At 40.1% G+C, this 21,249-nt stretch overlaps 1 protein-coding gene across 2 annotated transcripts in view; it reads left to right on the top strand.

The window, feature by feature from the left end:
• Positions 1-21,249, top strand: part of CFAP47 (cilia and flagella associated protein 47) — a 651,611-nt gene that overhangs the window by 396,800 nt on the left and 233,562 nt on the right. For both annotated transcript variants that reach the window (XM_048863833.2, XM_075132125.1), the window contains one exon: positions 6,443-6,580. In XM_048863833.2, coding sequence (XP_048719790.2) covers positions 6,443-6,580 — 138 coding nt within the window. The remainder of the gene's footprint in view (positions 1-6,442; positions 6,581-21,249) is intronic.

Below are 21,249 nucleotides of genomic sequence, written 5' to 3'. Positions count from 1 at the left end.
CATAGATTCATAGATTTTAAGGCCAGAAAGGACCATTATGATCAGTTAGTCTGACCTCCTGCATAACACAGAGCATAGAAGCTCACCCAATAATTTCTGAATCAAACATGTAACTTCTGTTTTGAAATAGAGATATCTTTTTTTAGAAAGACATCCAGTCTTGATTTAAATACTGCGCGTGCTGGAGAATCAACCACATGCCTGTGAAAGTTGTCCAATAGTTAATTACGCTCACTGTTTAAAAAAGCACATTTTATCTCCACTCCAGTCTGTATTTCTCTAGCTTCAGCTTCCAACCACTGGATCTCATTGTGTTTTTGTCTGCTAGATTAAAGAGCTGTCTATTCTCAGAAATCTCTTCCACATATAGGTACTTTTAGATCATGATCAACTCAACCTTTTCTTCAATAAGCTAAATAGACTGATCTTTTTAAGTCTTTCATTATAAGGCATGTTTTCGAGTCCTTGAATCATTCTTGTAGTTCTTTTCTGAACCCTTTCAGTTTGTCAACATTCTTTTTGATTTATGTTCACCAGAACTTTATGCTGTATTCCAGTAATGGTTCTATTAATGCGGTATATAGAAGTGATACTACCTGTCTGTTCCTGCTCCATATTGCTCTGATTGTGCCTCCAAGGTTTGCATTGACCATCTTAGCTACAGCATCTTGCTGATAGCTCCCATTAACTTGGTTATCTACCTTGCCCCAATTGCCTTTTCAGTGTCACCCATTCCAGGACCCTGTCCCCATCCTGTAAGCCTGACCTAAAATCTTTGTCCTTAGATGTATGAGCTTGCATTTGGCTGTATTAAACACATGTTTTTCAAATCACTCCACCTTAACAGGCAATCCAGATCAGTTTGTGTAATTGACCTGTTCTGATCATTATTTAACACTCCACCAATTATAGTATCATCTGCAATTTTACAGCAATGATTTTATGTTTACTTCCAGATCACTGATAAAGATACTGAACGGCATTAGATCTCTGTGGGACCCAACTAGAAACACCTTCACAGGATGGTGATTTTTCCCATGTAAAATTATTATTAGATTGATCAGATAACCAGTTTTAACTAATTTAATATGGGATGCATTGATTTGTTTAGTGCTATTTTTTATCAAAATGTCACATGGGACTGAAGCAAATGTTTGAGAGGAGGTTAAATATATTGTATCAACACAGTTACCTTTATCAACCAAACTGTTAGTCTCATCAAAGAAAATACCAAGCTTGTTTGACAAGACGACAAGCAGGCGACCAGCTTGGCTTAACAGTGAAATCTTCAATGAGCTTAAACTCAAAATGGAAGCTTACAAGAAGTGGAAATTTGGACAGATGACTAGGAAGGAGTATAAAAATATTGCTCAAGCATGCAAAGGTGTAATCAAGAAGGCCAAGGCACAATTGGAGTTGCAGCTAGCAAGGGATGTGAAGGTAATAAGAAGGGTTTCCACAGGTATGTTAGCACAAGAAGAAGATCAGGGAAAGTGTGGGACCCTTACTGAATGGGCGAGGCAACCTAGTGACAGATGATATGGAAAAAGCTGAAGTACTCACTGCTTTTTTTGCCTCGTCTTCACAGACAAGGTCAGCTCCCAGACTGCTGCACTGGGCAACACAGTATGGGGAGGAGGTGAGCAACCCTCAGTGGTGAAAGAACAGATTAAAGACTATTTAGAAAAGCTGGACGTGCACAAGTCCATGGGTCCAGATCTAATGCATTCAAGGGTGCTGCAGGAGTTGGCTGATGTGATTGCAGAGCCACTGGCCATTATCTTTCAAAACTCATGGCGATCGGGGGAGGTCCCGGACAATTGGAGAAAGGCAAATATATTACCCATATTTTAAAAAGGGAAGAAAGAGAACCCAGGGAACTATAGACTGGTCAGCCTCACTTCAGTCCTCGGCAAAATCATGGAGCAGGTCCTCAAGGAATCCATTTTGAAACACTTGGAGGAGAGGAAGGTGACCAGGAACAGTCAATATGGATTCACCAAGGGCAAGTCATTTCTGGCCAACCTGATTGCCTTCTATGATGAGATAACTGGCTCTGTGGATCTGGATGTGATATATCTTGACTTTAGCAAAGCTTTTGATATGGTCTCCTACAGTATTCTTGCCAGCAAGTTAAAGAAGTATGGGCTGGATGAATGGACTATTTGGTGGATAGAAAGCTGGCTAGATCGTCGGGCTCAGTGGGTAGTGATCAACAGCTCGATATATAGTTGGCAGCCAGTATCAAGCGGAGTGCTTCAAGGGTCGGTCCTGGGGCTGGTTTGGTTCAACATCTTTATCAATGATCTGGATGAGGGGATTAATTGCACCCTCAGCAAGTTTGCAGATGACACTAAACTGGGGGGAGAGGTCGATACACTGAAGGGTAGGGATGGGGTTCAGAGTGACCTAGACAAATTGGAGGATTGGGCCAAAAGAAATAAACAAGAACAAGTACAGAGTCCTGCACTTAGGAAGGAAGAATCCCATGCACCACAACAGGTTGGAGACCTACTGGCTAAGAACTGGATAAATTCATGGAGGTTAAGTCCATTAATGGCTATTAGCCAGGATAGGTGAGAAATGGTGTCCCTAGCTTCTGTTTTTCAGAGGGTGGAGATGGATGGTAGGAGAGAGATCACTTGATCATTACCTGTTAGGTTCACTCCCTCTGGGGCACCTGGCATTGGCTACTGTCGGTAGACAGGATACTGGGCCGGTTGGACTTTTGGTCTGACCCAACATGGCCATTCTTATGTTCTTATGTTCTTAAGCGGCAGTTCTGCAGAAAGGGACCTCGGGATTACAGTGGACGAGAAGGTGAATATGAGTCAGCAGTGTGTCCTCATTGCCAAGAGGGCCAACGGCATATTGGGCTGTATTAGTAGGAGCATTGCCAGCATATCGAGGGAAGTGATTCTTCCCCTCTATTCGGTACTGGTGAGGCCACACCTGTAGTATTCCATCCAGTTTTATTCCCCCCACTGCAGAAGGGATGTTGGCAAATTGGAGGGAGTCCAGCGGAGGGCAACAAAAATGTTTAGGGGGCTGGGGCACATGGCTTACGAGGAAAGGCTGAGGGAATTGGGCTTATTTAGTCTGCAGAAGAGAAGAGTGAGGGGGGATTTGATAGCAGCTTTCAACTACCTGAAGAGGGGTTTCGAAGAGGATGGAGCCAGGCTGTTCTCAGTGGTGGCAGATAACAGAATAAGAAGCAATGGTCTCAAGTTGCAGCAGGGGAGGTCTAGGTTGGATATTAGGAAACATTATATTTCACTAGGAGTGTGGTGAAACACTGGAATGGGTTACCTAGGAAGGTGGTGGAATCTCCATTGTTGGAGGTTTTTAAGGACTGGGTTGACAAAGCCTTGGATGGGATGATTTAGTTGGTGTTGGTCCTGCTTTGAGCAGGGGATTGGACTAAATGACCTCCTGAGGTCTTTTCCAACCCTAATATTCTTTGATTCTAAGACTTATTTTCCATAAAATAGTGTTGTGACATTAGTTATGCCTCCATTGTTTAATTCCTTACTGATAGAGTAACTATATCAATCTTTCCATGATTTTGCCTGGTGTCAGAGTCAAGTCTAATGGGCCTGTAGTTACTGTGCTAATCCCATTTACTTTTTAAATATTGCACATTAGCGTCATTTCAATGCTCAGGAACTTTCTAAGTGTTCCAAGATTTGTTAAAAATTAACACTAATGATTCAGAGAGCTCCTCTGCCAATTATTTTAATACTTTTAGGTGCAAGTTATCCATTCCAGCTCATTTTAAAATGTTTAATAGTTGCTGTTTAACATCCTGTCTAGTTGCTGATGGAATAGAAAGTATTTTACTATCTTTGCAACACATGGAAAATGATCCTGCTACTTTCCAAATACAGAACAGAAATATTTATTGAATACTTCTGCCTTTTCTACATCATGATTGTCAATTGTACCATCTTTATCTAGTATTGGACCTATCCCATTGTTAAGATTTCATTTGTTCCTTATTATATTTCAAGATCTTCTTCTTCTTGTCATTAATCTTACTGGCTATAGCTTTTTAACTAGCTGCTAGTTTGTACTCATTGCTGTCAATCTCCCATTTTTCCATTTGTTATAGATAGTTATTTATTTATTTATTTATTTTATTATGTAATAGCTACTTGCACATCCCTTGTTAACCAGGATGATTGTTTATGAAGAATTGCTTTGGTGACTTAGGAACTGTCACTTTATTTGGCATCTAATAAATCATAAATAAATTACAATAAAGAATCCTAAACAACACCCAGTTATCATTTACATTATGTTTACGTTTTTCTCCCACTGAATTTTGCTCAGAGTTCTTGACATCTTTCAGGAATAGAGACTTCCACATTTGTACTTACAGTAGGATGGTCTGTCTTTCACTGTTTGTGCTCTGTAACATGATGCCTCCTCAGATTTAACCTACACTGGCATTTTGACCTCTGGAGACCTAATATCAAATTCACACTCCAGTGTTTAGCTCACTCAATCAGGGAACCAGACCAATATCACCCGGCTGATGTGATCCATTACAACCAACCAACTCAGCTCAAAATTTGAGGGGAAAAAAAGAAAAGTGTAAAATGCAAAATTGTGCCACAGAATAGTGTTAGGCATCAGAATAGTCAACAATCTTTTTCATGAAATTTCTTTGGAAATTTTATAAAGCTGCCCCAATTTCCCAAATGTTTCATGAACTCTAAAAGAACTCAATAAAAATAAATTTTACTATGAATATTTTGCCCAGCTATGTAATGCACCAGACACTTAATAAGATACAATTAAAAAAGCTCCCTGTGGAACATATTTCAAATGTACACTAAGAATATTAAAGAGTATAATGTCTCATTATAGAGTATGGAAAAATAAGCCTAAATGCAACAAAATAAACAGTTTTTATGGAAAGTACAAGAGGCAAACATTAAATCTATTTTAAAACCTTATGCCATATGCTGATTGATATACCAAGTTAAAAGTTGAAAAATTGGTGCAGAACCTAAAAGTGCAACTGGTAGACCTGTTTCAGCTTTAAGTGTCTCTAGAATCTAATAAAATACTGCGTGTGACAAAAGTCAATTAGTAAGGAATATATTGTCCTTTCAAGAAGATGTGTTGATTAAAGTGCATATTTAGAGGCACATAATGCAAGTGACAAAGCCTATGTCTTTCCAAGCTGCTCTTTCAAATGTTTAGGCAACCATGTACGTATTGGAGCTTGTACTTTCTTTAAGATTAAATAAAATTCTTTATTTTTAACTGAATGGGTCATTTGCCAGTGCAGAAAACAAAGCCTAATTTTGCAGTCTCTGGATATTTAATGGTCACTAAATAGTCTATTACAAAACAAGTTAAATCCCCAAAATGTATGATAGTCATACAAAATTGCTCAGGAAAATCAAAGCAATTATGTGTATTGGATGGCAACAGCAAAACCAGATTACTGTGATCAGTGATTTAAAAAAAAAATCAGAGTCCATCTAAGCTAGTGGTGGGCAACCTGCGGCCCATGGGCTGCATGCGGCCTGTCAGGGTAATCCACTGGCAGGCCGCGAGACAGTTTGTTCACTCTGACTGTCTGCAGGCACGGCTGCCTAGAGCTCCTAGTGGCCATGGTTCGCCGTTCCCGCGGGCCGTTCCCAGTAGGCTGCAGGTTGCCCACCACTGCTCTAAGCTATACATAAAAATGAAATTGGAAAGAAAGTTATTAAAAGCTCTTATCCATATTTGATAACTTACCTACATTCCTTATTACTGGCTGAAGAGTTCATGTAACGTTCATGCACCTGGAAACAGTCAGGGCACACCCTGACTGTTGTATAGGAGCGATGCACAAATTGCTCTGTCCAAGGACATGGACCATGGGAACATGGACCATTGGGAAGTCAAAATAAGGACATCAACCGTGGGAAGCTTCCTTGGCCTAGGCTCAAGGCCTGAGAACAAAGATTGTAGTAGATAGAGGCTGGTAAATAGGAATATTAATCAAAGTCATATTATTTCCTTTGTTGATGCCTTTTGCGGTCGGAGTATGTAAAGCGCAGGGGGGAGAGAAATAAAAGAGAGGTGGAAAAGCTGACGGGCAATCCCGTCAGCAGACCAGCCTGCTTGCTTGCCTAAAGCCGTGTCCTGTCTTGTATTGAACCGCCACAAATGGCCTTTAATTATTTTGTGTAAGCTGCTAAAATAATTATCCTTTTGAAGAAAGAAAAAAAAAGAATTTGGAAGCAGAGTTCATTTACTTGAACTCGTCAAAGATGTATTCTTTATCACAATCAATTATAATTGGATAGCTGACTCCTGGAATTTAGGTTTTGCCTCATATTTTATTAGTTCAGCGCTGCAGCAACATTAATATAAGTCTGGCAGACAATCTTATAAAACTAATGTCCTGGTTAATATAACATCTGGTACCTATTTGTTTTAGGTATAATTTCATTTATTGTCGAAGTTGAAGAACAACAGCAGTCTCAACATAACAGCTCACCGGAGGAGACAGATGGTGAACAGGCCCTTCAGAAATTGTCAACAGAGACATCACAAACTGTTGATGCAGCAAACACTGGTATGTTTATTATTATGGATAATTTCATTATCAGTCTGTATAAACCTCTATCATCATTCATTTTTAAATGAAATGCATATTTGATGTGCCAAGCCACGTGCCTGTGAATAATGCATAGCCAAATGTTTATTGTATACGTGTACAAGAGCTTGTCCTTTGGTTGATTCTCAAAAGATTTTTATGTAGCTTCAAGCTTTGTTTGATTGTTGTTTTTCTCTCTTTTTGCAACACTGTTAGCAGTCAAAAGGAAAAGGAGTACTTGTGGCACCTTAGAGACTAACCAATTTATTTGAGCATGAGCTTTCGTGAGCCAGATGAAGTGAGCTGTGGCTCACGAAAGCTCATGCTCAAATAAATTGGTTAGTCTCTAAGGTGCCACAAGTACTCCTTTTCTTTTTGCGAATACAGACTAACACGGCTGTTCCTCTGAAACCTGTTAGCAGTCAAGTGTCTCCTATTTTTCAAAACCAAAAATAACATTGATAGCTTAAACATAGAAAAAATTATTTAACACATTTTGCCTTACTTTTAAAGTTATTCTTCTTTGATGGCAGACCAAATAGTATTGATGTGATTACATTGTTTCAGAACAGGAAAGAAGGGGATCCCTGAAAGTTGCTGAGAATACTGTCTCAGAATATCAAACCAACCTGTTTCATAGGAAATCACAGACTATTCTTTGAATATTGTCAGTATAAATCCCATTCTTGGGATCTGTAAGTGCCGTTGGTATCAAATCAGAGAAAACAGATTTTGTAGGAGTTGTGAGCACACTCGCTTCTGGTACCATATATTTGGGGCTGATATTATTTATGGGACCCTGTAGCGGGGTGGTCACCTGCTTCGGTTAGAAAGGGGTTAAAAGCAGCCAAGGGAGGCTGCTTGGGTAGTTAGCCACAGGTGAGGTTGTGCCCAATTAGGGCACAGCTGGCCGTGATAAAAGGACAGGCTAAGAGAGTGGGAGAAGGGACTCTTGCTCCAGCTGGGAAGCAGAGAGGAGCAGGCTGCCTGGCTGGGCTGGGCTGGGCTGGGCTGGGCTGGGGAAGGGAAGGGAAGGGAAGGGAAGGGAAGGGAAGGGAACTCAACTCAACTCAACTCAACTCAACTCAACTCAACTCAACTCAACTCAACTCTGGCCTGGTGAGTCCCCAGGCTGAGGTTCTCCCAAGGCCAGGGGAGGTATTAGGGCTTCAGGGAAGCAGCTGGGGTTAGAAAGGCAGCATGTCTGACCCCCTTGCCAGTGATGAGTGTTCATTACAGACTGCAGTTTACCCCTGAGAGAAGGGGCTAGAGACGAATGGCAGTAGCCACTGAGGCAAGGTGGGTATATGGGGTTGGGGTTCCCATGGGAGGGGAGAACAAGGAAGTGGGGGCACTGCTGTGGGGCAGCACCCCAAGATAAGGGGCACCGGGGTCGGGAAGGAACGTGGCGCCTGAAGTGCTACAGGTAGTGGGGATTCACAGGAAGCAGGTACCGGTAGGGAGACACCGGCCAGTAGGGGGCGCTCCAAGACTGGAATCAAGCTAATTCCTGGACAACCAGCAGGAGATGCCGTGCTGGTGAGTTGACGCTCTGTTACAGACCCCTTCTCCAGCCCCAACTGACCCAGTGTTTACTAGCTCCTCTTGGTTCTCAGATTTCCTGGTTCTAGCAGTGGAATTTTCAGATCTTATATTTCAGGTAAATCATATGGAGATAAGTTAAAAGGAGAATCAATATCAGAACACGTAGCAGTACCTGATGTTTTAAAAATATATTTTGCCGCATCTAAAGCAGCCTCTTTTGCGTATTTCAGAAATGTCTGTCAACAAGATAAGCAACTCTACAAACTATAATTAAATTAATATGTTTATGCAGCATTTTTCTCTTGACTTGGCAGTCAGATCTAATGCCTAATTTGGGAGAGCAGACCCACCTCTCCGTTACTGCTAGTTAACCTCCCAAAACTGAGGGTCTGTATTGACAAACGGGAAATCGTGTTGCAAAAAAAGGAGTGTTTTAAGGTGTTAAGCACCAACTAATTATATTCTGCAAATTACTAAAATGTTATAATGTAGAGAAACAAGTAATGGTAGGCCATATCGTAGAAATGAGTTCTCTCAATACTGCATCAAGGATATGAACTCCATTATTTGAATGTGGCCTTTTTATGTGTTAGGGACACCAGAGCTAAAGTCAAGCAAATTATGCCTAATAAAGGGGAAAATGAAAGAGAAAAAGTAAAAGAAACATAAACAAGCAATTACCAATGGTTATTTCAGATACCACACAACAGAACCACTAACCCAGGAACTTATCTTTGCAACAAAGCCCGTTGCCAACTGTGCCCACATATCTATTTAGGGGACACCATCACAGGGCCTAATAACATCAGCCACACTATCAGAGGCTCGTTCACCTGCACATCCACCAATGTGATATATGCCATCATGTGCCAGCAATGCCCCTCTGCCATTTACCTTGGTCAAACTGGACAGTCTCTACGTAAAAAAATTAATGGACACAAATCAGATGTCAAGAATTATAACATTCATAAACCAGTCGGAGAACACTTCAATCTCTCTGGTCACGCAATCACAGACATGAAGGTCGCTATCTTAAAACAAAAAAACTTCAAATCCAGACTCCAGCGAGAAACTGCTGAATTGGAATTCATTTGCAAATTGGATACTATTAATTTAGGCTTAAATAGAGACTGGGAGTGGCTAAGTCATTATGCAAGGTAGCCTATTTCCCCTTGTTTTTTCCTACCCCCCCCCCCCACCCCCAGACGTTCTGGTTAAACTTGGATTTAAACTTGGAGAGTGGTCACTTTGGATGAGCTATTACCAGCAGGATAGTGAGTTTGTGTGTGTGTTTTTTGGAGGGGGGTGAGGGGGTGAGAGAACCTGGATTTGTGCAGGAAATGGCCCACCTTGATTATCATGCACATTGTGTAGAGAGTTGTCACTTTGGATGGGCTATTACCAGCAGGAGAGTGAGTTTGTGTGTGTGGGGGGGTGGAGGGTGAGAGAACCTGGATTTGTGCTGGAAATGGCCCAACTTGATGATCACTTTAGATAAGCTATTACCAGCAGGACAGTGGGGTGGGAGGAGGTATTGTTTTATGATCTCTGTATGTATATAAAGTCTGCTGCAGTTTCCACGGTATGCATCCGATGAAGTGAGCTGTAGCTCACGAAAGCTCATGCTCAAATAAATTGGTTAGTCTCTAAGGTGCCACAAGTACTCCTTTTCTCTTTTTTATGTCTCTCTTTTGGAGAGCTTCCAGCAAAGATTACAATTTTAAGTGTCTGCTGTGCTATGGGGGGTTAGGAGAACACATTTCCCAGGTAAATTAAGGCTGAAATAAACTATTACCCCAAATCAGTAGCGAATCCCGCCTTAGTATACCGGACAACAAAAATATTTTATAATGGACAAAGGAAAAGTCAGTGAATTGTGTTGGCTATATCAAAGTAATCTAAACTGTTAAGATCACTTATTTCATTCCCATTTATAAACTAAGTCCAAAGAATCTGAACAAAAACTATTTAATTCAGTTTCTTAATAGAAGCCAATCAATAAATTATTCATTTAAAATAGCAATGTTTCTTATAGGCCCAGCGGCTCATTTTTTAAGGAGTGGCTTGAGACAATCAATTTAATGAAGATGCTTAATTTTCAAACCTAATTCCACTATTCCTCTCTCTTGTACCAATGTTAGAGTATGTCTCCTCACAACTGCTATTGACTTCAGTGGGGCCCTGGCCATTTCACCTCAGGAGTGCATGTTCGGTCTAACCTTTCTGGTATTTAACAAAAGTTGTTGATATCTTAAATCTAGAATGCCATTTCAAGAACAATTTTTATCTAACTCCTTGACAATATTTTGGGAAACATGATCTCACGTTGACGTTTTGGTAAAGACATATGGCAGAAGAAGTGTTGGGCTGGAAGGCTGCTTCATCTTGATGTTGTAGCTTCCTTTGTTGTCTGTTTTATTGCTGCTGCATTTGGTTGCTTGTGTGTGCTGATTTGAAGGTGTGAAATGAGGCAACCTGAGTGTGTGGAAGTTTAGAGATGGGAACTGAGAAGATCACCAGGTTCCAAAGCTTTTATTTCTTCTATTTACATAGCTTCAATGACTGTGGAAGACACACTTTCAGGATTTTCCATATCAGTATCAGCCACTGTCATCTTTTATTGACTCAACATCTTCATGAGATGGCCTTGGTAATCTCTTTAGTTTAGTTTACATTCAATCTGCTAATTGAAATGTAACAAGGTTGTTGTTTTGCCTGTGTAGCAGGAAATTCTCAAAAGATCTCTACAATTAAAATTCTAACTTTCTTTTATTCAGTTCATTTCTGAGATATCCCTTTAGTTCCATATTTGTTTAAAAGGACTTTAATCTGAAATAGAATTTTATCTAAACACTCCTATTTTCTATATAAAAATCTTTTAGCCTCTAAAACAATAATTGAAACTTAGTCAGAGTTATTATTTTGTTTTAACAGTCTTTGGAGAGCTTCTCCTTGTCTTGAAGTTTGTCAGATGGTTTGCTCACGCATGCAAGACAACAAATTTATTCCCCAATTAATATAAATATAACTATATTCAAACGGATTCTTATTTTAGTTACCAGTTAAGGTAAAGTTTTTTGATTCTATATTTATACATAAAATATTCATATATTCTTATAGCAATGTTGTCAGAGTCATTGTATGAAATGCTTGCATTTAGATACAAAACAGTGCAAATAAATAACTCATACAAGGCTAAAACAATGTTAAGCAGCTGAGGAATACATAAATAACTTTACTTTAAGTGGAACTGTGATTTAAGAAAACTTCCATAAAACATTTCCCAAATGTAATAAGATAAGGACTATATTAATGCCACACTGGGTGCCTTGAAACAAAGAAGATGTACCTTGTATACTTGGAGACGGCTACTGTTGTTTGTCTTCTGACAAAATAGTTCTTTCGTTTACAACCCACTACAGTAATCATGTTTACGACTTGCTATGAAAGAGTCCTACCAAATACACTATGCAAGGCAGAAATCACTATAGCATTTATTTAAATATTTCCAACAGTATATAAAGGGAAATAATATGAAATTTTTAGAAGCAAAATAAAAGTTTATAAAGCTGCATTCCAGGATCTGTGCAAACAGACAATGTAGGAAATAAATATGATTTTATAGTTAAGTAGGTGTCATCTTCTCTGAGAATCTTGGTGACTGTCAACTGTGGACAGAAAGCAGAGTTTTCCTATGAATTTCTTTGTCTAGTTTATATGCTTATTTAATGTCTGCATGCAAAAATAGAAGCATGTAAGCTACCATACTCTCTAAGCGTCATATACATGAACACTGATGTAAATATCTCCTTACATTCAGAAAAGAAAAAGGCAACTTTGTATTAACCTAAATTATAATAATGAACTGTTATATTTCTGTTAATAATATCATTTTGCCTCAAAAGTGGTGTCTTTCTCTAAAAAAGGTTGCTTAGCAGTGAATGCAGTTCTTTGAATACATCAGAAATACAGATCCGTGCTCCCTGCCTTTCATACCCATCGCTTTTTAGAGGCTTTTTTTTGGAAATTGTGCATAAGCAGAAAGAAGTTGAGAGACAGAGCTGCAGTCCCTCATATACTTGCAGACCCAAACTTCAAACACGATGAGGAAGCAGTCGTGCAGTCCGATAACCCCTGCCTTTGTAGAGCTTTGGATGTAAAATGCACTCTTCTTAGACTTCTTGACTAGAAGACTCTTCAAATATCAGTTAAAAATAGAGAAGCGGTCCTATCGTCTCTTGATATATTGCAAATATCCCCCCCCTCATTTTTCTGCTGCTAAGCATTTAGGGTTTGATTTTGCATTTTAAAAACATGGTTGGCTTTTCTTCTTCTTAGTGCAGGAAAATAATCATAGCTCAGAATAGTAATTACTAGCCCTAATCCACACCCTATGTATTAGTGCAATAATATGTGTACAGAATGTGCCTTGTGAGGTATCATATGAAAGCTAATAAGACACTGTTTATTAATATTATTGTAAAATGCATGTATTAACATGATATGTGAAGTTACAAATTCCTTCTGTATGATGTTACTAGAACATGTTTAAGACCAGACAGCCTAGCCTTGGTAAAGGTGATAAACAGGTTTGTCCTAGACAAAGGAATATTAGTTTACCCCAGTTTACATATTAGCAGTAAACAAAGCTATCAAGGGAAACCAGTGGGGGTTATTCTGTTCCTGAATTCAAGAGAAAGAAAATTAACATGGCTCCTGCACACCAGAGACCCAGGATACTGAGTCTCCAGAAGGTCTTCCTGACTTGTAAGACAAAGAAATCCTTTTGGGGATATAAGGAACAGAGGCAGACTCCATTTTTATCCTTAAGGAGACAAAGAAACCAAGCAATTTGATCTGTGATTGGTCCTGGCCAGACTGGCCTGTGTAAAGCTGGAAAGGAGACTGTAGGCGAGAGAAGTCATCTTGAACAAAGACTATCTTGATAGATCGAGTTGTAGACTTTTAGAGAGGTTTATACATTTTATTTGCTTGTAACTGTCTCTACCTTTATTTCTTTGACTTGGTATCACTTAATCCATACTCTTTTGTTAATAAAATTGTTTTACTTTTACTGTAAACCAATTCAGTGTTGTGCTTGAAGGGAAGGGTGTATTTACCCCCATTAAGTTAATAAGTTGTGATGTCTTGAAGAGAGCAGAAAAGTTAATATCTTTTGTGAATGCACAGTGGTAAAGGCTGCTTATTGCAGAGAAACATCTCTGAGGAGCTTAGGGGCTGGAGTTCACTGATGCCTTCTCGGTGAGACTGAGAGCCTTGAGGAGTTTGCAGATGAGGAAGGCAGACTGATGTGGCAGTCTAATCTCCAGCAAAACTCACTTTCGCTGAGGCAGAGAGGTAACACAGTGGGCCACAGCTCTGGGTATCCCCAGAAGTGTGTTACATATGGACTGAACAATGAAAGTGTCTGGGTGTGGACAAGCTGCAGATTGGTTTGCCAGTAAGCGGAGATTGGCTTGTAAGGACTACAGGCATTCATCAGTGGAGTAGTAGCAATTCTACAGAATCCTCTCCAAACATCTTACTACTCAGCACCAAATATAGGACTTAGGCCTTGATCCTGCAAACACTTAAGCACTTGTATAACTTGAGCACTTGAGTAGTACCACTAAAGTGAATTAGACTACTCACATGCTTAAAGTTAAGTTAGGGCACAAGCATTTGCAGGATTGGGTCCCTGGTGCATAAGGCACAGGAATGAGCTCTTAAAGTAAACATTTTTAAAAATAATTTGAAAAGAGATGCCAGCATTTGTTACTGATATAAAAGTATGGTTCATTTTTATCTTCATTTATCATATATCCATGCTGCAAGCCTCTCTAGTTTAAAGAAGAAATGAAAATGGCTTTTTCAGGAAATTCTACTAATGCTCTTATCTAGTTGGTTTTGTAGATGTGAGTCTTTGAAGTGTTGATTTCAAGCTTTGTTGCAAAGAGTTTGAAGAAAATTGTATGCATTAAACTTTCCACTAATGTCTCCTATTGCTGTCAAACTGCAGGTTTTTTCTGTTGCTGCTGGTGGTCATATAACAAGAAACATTACGATAATAATCCACTTAAGTTTGTTTACAATATTAGGGTACTTTCAGGTGATTTTACCTGCTACCTTAGTTCATTATCAGTAGTTTCTGGAAAATCTTTTGAGATTGTGAAATCCTAGAAGAATAGTCTATTGAAAATCAGTTACCATTACAAATGCCAACAGTAGGTGTAAAAATTAAGATAAGTTTTTACTTCTAATTGAAGTTCTTTGTTCTCTATAATTGCAAGGATAGCTTTGTACTTAAGATTTTGTTTCTTATGGTGTTTTAGATTTTAATAAACATAAATTAAGATTTGCTTAAAATAAAATAATTGATCTTAGATAATTTTAGTCTGTTTCTGGGGGGAAATTACTTGGAAAGTGACAGATACTTTATCACTGGTAGCAGTTATGTTTTAGTTAAGGTTAGCTAGAATAAAGTTTAGTTTACAGGATGATTGGAAGATTCTGCAGTCTGAGAAGATTTATTTGCTTTTTTTATACTTGTTTCATTTTAGATCTATTCAGCTATTAAAAATAAGTAAATTAAAGGTCTGGATTGACCTCAGATAAATCACTGAAAGTGTATGTTGGCAGCCTATTACTATTATTTATACTTTTGTAGCACGTACATGCCTCAGCAGAGATCAGGGCCCATTCTGGTAGGCTAGGCTCTATACATACACATAAGTGAGAGACAGTCCCTGTCCCAAAGAGTTTACAAACTAAACTAACAGGACAGACAAAGGATGGGAAGGGAAACAGACTCAGAGAAGTGAAGTGACGTGCCCAAGTCTTCATACAGTAAGTCAGAGCTGGGAACAAAACCCAGGTTTCCTTTTTCCCAGTCCAGTACCCTATTGACCAGACCACAGTGCCTCTCTAACAGCGGGCTTCAGAGCAAGGAAAAACTAGAGGTCAAGTGGTTGTTTTAAATACACTTTTAAAAACCTTTGTTTATACAACTCGGTCTGCTACTTTACTTAACTTTGCCTATTGTAATACTTTTCTTTGTTAATGGTATTATTTAAAGTAAGAAAAAGTGAGCTAAGTATAAATTAAAACACAGTCTACATTTACATGGACTGTACACAGTACTACAAAATTAACTTTTATAATGGTGTAGTTCATGCAAATGAATGGAAAATGCATGTTCTAGAATTAAATAATACAATTACAAAGTTAAAATGAAAAAAATAATAGTGGAGGAAAAGCAAAAATGAGAGTTTCACGCAAGGCAGAAAAGATATGTTCAGATGGGATTTGAAAATATATGGAGAGACTGTAAAACTGATAAAAGAAAGTTGTTCAAGAATGCAAGTGATGTAGATAAGACTCAGGATTAATGATGAGATTATATGAAGGAACTGAGAGGAAGTCATTGCTTGATGAGAAGAGGCAGAGGAGTAGATAGATTAAATGAATAGAGAGGTAGGCTAGAACAGATCCATGGACAAAGGCAAAGAGAATGGTTTTGAACTGGATCCAAAAATGAATGATCTGTTTGAGGATAGTGAAGATGTGGTCCTATTTCTTTGTACAAGTGAGGGAGCAAGCAGTAGTGTACTTCACATGCTGGTCTCTGGAGAACTGGAACTTGGGAAAGCGCAAAATAAGGGGGTTCCAAGAGAAGATTGTAATTATATTTAGGATTTAAAAAGCAGTTTTGCATGTTTAAAGACTTTTTAAAACATCATTTATCCTCACAAAACTCCTGTGAGGACGGTAAATATTAACCCTATTTTTCAGATGGAGAAGCAGAAACACAAAGTGAAGTGCTTTCACACAATGAGGTAACAGAAGGAATAGATGGAGAATTTTAGCAGAGGGAGAGTTAAGTTAGTTGTATACAGAGGCAATGTTGTGTTGGTGACAACAGGCAAATTTGTCAACATTGGAATGGGATGGTAAAAAACCCTTCTGGGTTGAATCCAAATTTTTGGAGAATAATGGATACAAATTCAAAGTTGCTGCTGAAAAGAGAAATTGAAGGAATGATCATAGATTTACTTGTTCAAAGTTGACGGGGAGAAGTCCTCACAGGTGTTGTAAACTGCAGTTGAAAGTCATTACCATGACAATGGTAGCTAACATAAAAGGTAACTTAAGAGGGAAATCAGGTTCAGAGTAGCAGCTGTGTTAGTCTGTATTCGCAAAAAGAGAAGGAGTACTTGTGGCACCTTAGAGACTAACCAATTTATTTGAGCATAGGCATCCGATGAAGTGAGCTGTAGTTCACGAAAGCTTATGCTCAAATAAATTGGTTAGTCTCTAAGGTGTCACAAGTACTCCTTTTCTTTTTAAGAGGGAAATGTTAGTTAGATGATTATCCCTTTCCTGTCTGTGCTTGTGACAAAAAGTTCAGAAAGACAATAAAAAAATTGATGTTGTAGATACAGTTCAAAATAAAATCTTCATGTCTTTAATTATTATTATGGTGACGCTTAATAGGGACTTTATAGTTAGGACTGCTTTCTAACATGGGCCAAAAATAGGGCACCGATTCTTTTTATTTTATTTTTTTTCTGTAAAAGGAGGTGGCCAATTATTGTGAAATTTCACTAAGGGTTCCACAACCACAATCTTAAACCTATCCTAGCTTTCCATTACATCGTTTAACTACCCTTCTGCACAGAACCCTTTACCAAATGCCCTCTTCCAACACAACCAGCTACTGCGCTACACATCTACAACTTCTAGTACTTGGGAAAATATTTGTTAAAGAGATATCTGCAGAGTGAAGATTGTGGTGCCTGGTCTCAGGTGTATAGTGTTTGCGATAATGGTAAGGTAGATGGAGGAGTGGAGGGTATGGTACATACTATTAAGTGGCTTAACTTTTCATTTCCTTGCTTTTATGACTTTGGCTCTGAAAAGTTCTGTGTGTAGCAACTCTAACCATTTTGTAATGACTTTTATTATTTTGATTTATTTTAAACATTTATGTGATGTGGTCACCATGATTCTGGACACCTTATAACACTTACTTAAGAAGATCCATAAGAGATCAATGTTTAATGCCATGCTCCCTTGATCACTCGTTGGGGTCAGGAAGAATGTACTCTGTTTACCGCACTCTTATCACACACTTTGTTTCTCCTCTTTTTTGTCCTTTATTAGCTAATAATTAAAAATCTGTTTTTCATTTGATTTTCCAGTAATAATGTTAGTTTAATTAATTGCCTTTTACAGTACAACTTGTTCTGGGATTTCTGCTCTATCTAGTTACCTTAGCTGTTTCCCTGTCATTTTAGCTTCTCCTGTTTCTCTGAAATGTCTTCTGTTTTTTGCCTAAGGGACTTTTATACGGGGCAGGGAAGGACTCATAAGAATTATCAGCAACCCTGTCACAGGTTGACTGATCCCTTTAGGACAGCGCAGGATCCAGTGCACTGGTGACTCATCAGTTGGCTTCCAAGTGGGGTTAAAAGAAGACATCTGGGCCATATAAATGGGGAGAGATAGAGACAGTGGAGAGTCCTCAAAATAAGATAAGAGTAGCCTGGGAGTGAGAGAATGGCAGGTGAGAGCTGCCAGAGACCAGGAGAGGGCAGGATGTCCCTGAAGGAAACTGTTGGTGGTTCCTAGAGAAAGGCTAAAGAGCAGAGAAGCAAGAGGAGTTAGTTGGTTGGCCTACTAAGCCAAAGAGCCAAATCCAGAGGGCTAGAGAGAGCTAAAGTCCAGAGCCCTGCAGAGAGAGTTGCCTTCTGACATCTAAGCTGGAGGGCCTAACCTGAGGGCCAGAGAAGTCTGAAGGCAATGGAGTGTTTACCCACTGACATCTTCATTCTGGAGAGTTGGAGCCAGATGGCTGGAGAGAGCTGAGGGGCTAAGGGATGATCCCCTGGTGATGATGAACTCCCAGTGCAGGGATGGGGGCAGGGATTCCAATGGGAAGAAGCGAGTTGCACTCCAGCAGGAAGGGCTGGGCTGCCTGCCCTGGTAAAAAGACAGGACAGGACCAAAGAAGAGCCTAGGTTGTGGCAATACTGGAATGTGGTATATGCTATGTAGATGGACAGGAGGATTTGGTGGGTTTTTTTTTTATGGACTATATACACTGGGCATGAAAAATGGACTATGTTTTGCAACGGGATATTTACACTATATTTCTGTATCAAAATAGCCCCAAGGAGGGCATTCCTGAAGCAAGAGGATCTGAAAAGGATTTACTATGGGTCCTGAAGGAGGGAAACTGATGCAGGTGTGCCTGTTCTGTTGCAGCATGCCTCAGGAGTGCTGCAGGCAGGACCAGCCTATGACAATCCCTTATCGACCCACATCTCTTTCTAACTCTCTTCTTAAAAAGCCTGAGAAAACATATGGACTTTGCAACATGCTGAAGATGACTAGACTTGTTTTTTGTTGGACAAGACTGGAATCAAGTTCCAGAGTTGAAGGTGTTTCACTAAGGACTCCTTGCCAGTTGTTCCCTCATGGTTAAAGCACCTCTGCTGCACTGATCTGCTGCGATTTCACGTAGGAAGAGGGGTGCACTTGCTGATAGCCAGAGTCCAAATCTATTAGGGGTTAATAGGCCAAAATATAATTGTTACTCCTTTTGATGTGATTGGTGAGTCAATAGTCAGGGTCTTGTGGGTTGTTTCCTTTAGGAAGAGAAATTGATGATGGAGCCAGGTATTTCTTAGCTGAAATTGTGTTTTATTTACAAAGACAATAGGCAAAATCCTGCTTCCTTGAATCAATAGGAGTCCAACAGTAGGCAGTTTCATATCTCACAGTTCCAAACCTCTTTTCATTCAGCATGCTTCCCAAAAAAGTCCATCTGTTTGCTTTCTGTCATGGCCATGTTTGCTGTCTGCTTGGCTTTCTTCTGTCTGCCTCTGGGTACTTCTGCTGACAGACACACTTCCCATGGGAAGCAGTATCCAGCCTCTTGCGTTTGCATTTAGTCTGCAGAAAAAACCCTCCACCCACATAGCTCAGTTTCCAGCTGATCTTGCATGTGGTTCATGTTTTGGATGGAGGAGGCTTGTAATGATTAGAATCATAGAAGATTAGGGTTGGAAGAGATCTCAGGAGGTCATCTAGTCCAACCCCCTGCTCAAAGCAGGACCAACCCCAATTAAATCATCCCAGCCAGGGCTTTGTCAAACTCGGGCCTTGAAACTCTCTAAGGATGGAGATTCCACCACCTCCCTAGGTAACCCATTCCAGTGTTTCACCACCCTCCTACTAAAAGTGTTTCCTAATATCCAACCTAGACCTCCTCCACTGCAACTTGAGACCATTGTCCTTGTTCTGTCATCTGCCACCACTGACAACAGCTTATCTCCATCCTCTTTGGAACCCCACTTCAGGTAGTTGAAGGCTGCTATCAAATCCCCACTCATGCTTCTCTTCCGCAGACTAAATAAGACCAGTTCCCTCAGCCTTTTCTCGTAAGCCATGTGCCCCAGCCCCCTAATCATTTTCGTTGCCCTCCGCTGGACTCTCTCCAATTTGTCCACATGCTTTCTGTAGTGGGGGGCCCAAAATTGGATGCAGTACTTCAGATGTGGCCTCACCAGTGCTGAATAGAGGGTGGTAATCACTTCCCTCGATCTGCTGCAATGCTTCTACTAATGCAGCCCAATATGCCGTTAGCCTTCTTGGCAACAAGGGCACACTGAGGGTTGCTTACCTCCTCCCCATACTGTGTTGCCCAGTGCAGCAGTCTGGGAGCTGACCTTGTCTGTGAAGACGAGGCAAAAAAAGCAGTGAGTACTTCAGCTTTTTTCACATCATCTATCACTAGGTTGCCTCCCGCATTCAGTAAGGGTCCCACACTTTCCCTGACAACCTTCTTTACCTGTAGAAACCCTTCTTGTTACCCTTCACATCCCTTGCTACCTGCAACTCCAATTGTGCTTTGCCCTTCCTGATTACACCTCTGCATGCTTGAGCAATATTTTTATACTCCTACCTAGTCATCTGTCCAGGTTTCCCCTTCTTGTAAGCTTCCTTTTTGAGTTTAAGCTCACCGAAGATTTCTCTGTTAAACCAAGCTGGTCACCTGCCATATTTACTATTGTTTGTGGACATCAGGATGGTTTGTTCCTGCACCCTCAATAACTCTTCTTTAAAATACAGCAAGCTCTCCTGGACTCCTTTCCCCCTCATATTAGCCTCCCAGGGGATCCTGCCTATCAGTTCCCTGCGGGAGTCAGTCTGCTTTTCTGAAGTCCAAAGTCCATATTGTGTTGCTCTCCTTTCTTCCATTTGTCAGGATTCTGAACTCGACCATCTCATGAAGAAAAGGAGTACTTGTGGCACCTTAGAGACTAACCAATTTATTTGAGCATGAGCTTTCGTGAGCCACAGCTCACTTCATCAGATGTTTTCCGTGGAAACTGCAGCAGACTTTATATACACACAGAAATCATGAAACAATACCTCCTCCCACCCCACTGTCCTGCTGGTAATAGCTTATCTAAAGTGATCAACAGGTGGGCCATTTCCAGCACAAATCCAGGTTTTCTCACCCTCCACCCCCCCACACAAATTCACTCTCCTGCTGGTGCTAGCCCATCCAAAGTGACAACTCTTTACATAATCAAGTCGGGCTATTTCCTGCATAGATCCTGCATCTCATGGTCACTGCTGCCCAGGTTGCCACCCATTTCTACTTCCCCTACCAAATCTGCCCTGTTTGTGAGCAGCAGGTCAAGAGGAGCACGGCCCCTAGTTGGTTCCTCTAGCACTTGCACCAGGAAGTTATCCCCAACACTCTCCAAAAACTTCGTAGATTGTCTGTGCACCGCTGTATCGTTCTCCCAGCAGATGTCAGGGTGATTGAAGTCTGCTATCTCACTCTAAAAATGTGTTTAACTGCTAACATTTATCCTGACAGAAGGGATACTTTATATATGTATCTACCTGGTCACATTCTATAAATTACATCATAGCTATCACGACAGGACAAAGAGAAACAGTTTCAGAAATAAAGATTTGCTTCATATTTATGCTGGGTCAACCCTACCAACTACCATTCAGCATCCATTCTAGTCTAGAACAAGCTGATTGATCTTTCTCTTTAACCTTGTCATTATTTTTCTCCT

This window comes from Caretta caretta, chromosome 1 (genome assembly GCF_965140235.1).
Source record: "Caretta caretta isolate rCarCar2 chromosome 1, rCarCar1.hap1, whole genome shotgun sequence".
Classification (NCBI taxonomy): domain Eukaryota; kingdom Metazoa; phylum Chordata; order Testudines; family Cheloniidae; genus Caretta; species Caretta caretta.
Note: the sequence above shows the minus strand (reverse complement) of the source record. Positions and strands in the feature narration are given on the sequence as shown.